This window comes from Gekko japonicus, unplaced genomic scaffold (genome assembly GCF_001447785.1).
Source record: "Gekko japonicus isolate JY-2015 unplaced genomic scaffold, Gekko_japonicus_V1.1 scaffold5879, whole genome shotgun sequence".
NCBI lineage: Eukaryota > Metazoa > Chordata > Lepidosauria > Squamata > Gekkonidae > Gekko > Gekko japonicus.
This window is the reverse complement of record NW_015159897.1, coordinates 5,520-7,700: the sequence shown is the minus strand read 5'-3', so window position 1 is coordinate 7,700 and position 2,181 is coordinate 5,520. Positions and strand designations below refer to the sequence as shown.

General features: G+C 53.1%; 1 protein-coding gene across 1 annotated transcript in view; it reads right to left on the bottom strand.

Annotated features, from left to right (window-relative positions):
• Positions 1-2,181, bottom strand: part of ANKS3 (ankyrin repeat and sterile alpha motif domain containing 3) — a gene marked incomplete at its 5' end in the record, with an annotated part of 13,121 nt that overhangs the window by 7,662 nt on the left and 3,278 nt on the right. Inside the window, 2 exons of the mRNA XM_015408342.1 lie at positions 380-541; positions 1,662-1,786. Coding sequence (XP_015263828.1) covers positions 380-541; positions 1,662-1,786 — 287 coding nt within the window. The remainder of the gene's footprint in view (positions 1-379; positions 542-1,661; positions 1,787-2,181) is intronic.

Sequence of the window (2,181 nt, the reverse complement as noted above, 5' to 3'; positions counted from 1 at the left end):
GGTGCCTGTGGACTTTTTGAGTTGGCTGGGTATGTGGGGGGGGGGAACGTGCAGATCTGTCCCAGCAGAGGAGGGAGAGCTTGTACCTGAATAAAACTTGGTCTTTAAGGTGCCACCAGACTGTTCTGGATTGCTCGCTATTTGGGGGGGGGGGGAGCAACCCGGGTCAGGCTCATTCCCCAGCCTGAGCAGCAGAGATACGTGGCGGCCACTGCTCCTTGAGAGAGACGCACTTCACTTCTTCCCCAGTCTCCACGGCCCTCCTTTAGCGCCTTGCTCTGTGGACGCTACACGCTCCCAACAGCGCAGTGTCTCTCGCTCCTACGCCGGCCTCCAGCTTCTCTGCTGGCTAGTTTTCCAGCCACCCCACTGCGGTTACCTGGGGTCCTGTGTAAGATGGTGGCTCGGGCTTTGGGGCCTCGCCGTGCTGACTCAACACCCGGGACCTGTGAGACCCGCGGCCGTCGCTGTCATGGTTCTTTGCTCTCGAGTAGCTCTTTGCGTGTTTCCGCTGGGAGAGCCTTGCTGCGTGGTCAGAATCCTGCGAAATACAAAAAGGCGGCATTGCTCTGAGGAACGGGAATACAGCACTGTGCAAAGGAGAAGCAGAGAACGACGTTTCAGTCCAGCAGTACCTGAGAGATCAACCAGATCTTCCAGGGGATCAGCTTTCTTGAGTCAAGGAACATTTAATACATACCAGTTTGGCGTAGTGGTTAGGAGCTCGGGCTTTGATCTGGGAGAACTGCGTTTGATTCCCTGCGCCTCCACATGCAGCTGCTGGTGTGACCTTGGGTCAGTCACAAGTTCTCTCAGAGCTGTCTCAGCCCCACCTACCTCATAGGGTGTCTGTTGTGGGGAGGGGAAGGGAAAGGAGATTGTAAGCCCCTCTGAGAGAAGGGTGGGGTATGAAGAAGAAGAGGAGATTGGATTTATACCCCGCCATTCACTACCCAAAGGTGTCTCAGAGCAGCTTACAATCTCCTTTCCTTTCCCCTCCCCACAACAGACACCCTGTGAGGACGGTGGGGCTGAGAGAGCTCTTGACAGAAACGGCTCTTTTTCAAGAACAGCTCTTATCAGAACTACTCATCAGAACTTATCCAGCCAGGCGCAAGTGGAGGAGTGGGGAATCAAACCCGGTTCTCCCAGATTAGAAGAAGAGACCTCAGTGGGTGTCTGTTGTGGGGCAGGAGGGGAAAGGAGTTGGTAAGCCGCTCTGAGACTCCTCTGGGTGGTGAAGGGCCATGGGGTATAAATCCAATCTCTTCTCTTCCTCAGATGTCTTCTGCGAAGTGAGCAGTGACTCACCAAAGCTCATAGGTAAAGGTTCCCTTGCTCGAAAGCCAGTCAAATCTGACTCTAGGGTTGCGGTTCTCATCTCCGTTTCAAAGCCGAAGAGCCAGCGCTGTCTGAAGACGTTTCCGTGGTCATGTGGCCGGCATGACCTTGCCATTAATTCTGTTAGTCTCTGAGGTGCTACTTCGAAGTCAGCAGTGACTCACCAAAACTCATACCCTGCCACTAATTTTGTTAGTCTCCGAGGTGCTACTGGACCCGTGCTCTTTTCTAGTTGCCTGCAGTTAAATCTGTGTCCAGAAATGCACACGCTTGGACCACTGAGCCCCCTTTCCTTTTTAATAGCGACGTTAGCAGCCCACCTCGTTGCTCTCCACGGAGCCCTCGCTGCCGATCCCAACCACTCTGGACAGGCTTTCACTGCTGCTGCTGGTGGTGGTAGTCATCCGGATGGTGGCCAAGTTATTAGTGAAGGAGGAATACTCTTCTGGAGAGACAGAATTGGGGTTTATAAGATTATGCATGGGAGGTTTATAAGATTATGCATGGGAAAGAGGAGGTAGAGAAAGAGGTACTTATCTCCCTTTCTCACAATACAAGAACTCGTGGGCACTCCAGGAAATTGCTGAGCGGTCGGGTTAGAACGGATAAGAGGAAATCCTTCTTCACCCAAAGAGTGATTAACACTTGGAATTCACTGCCACAGGAGGTGGTGGCGGCTACAAGCATGGACGGCTTCAAAAGGGAATTAGATAAGCATATGGAGCAGAGGTCCATCAGTGGCTCTTAGCCACAAGGTATAGATAGGGGCTCTGGGGCAAGTGATGCTCTGTCTTCTTGGTGCTTGGGGGGGGGGGGTCAACAGTGGGAGGGCTTCTAATG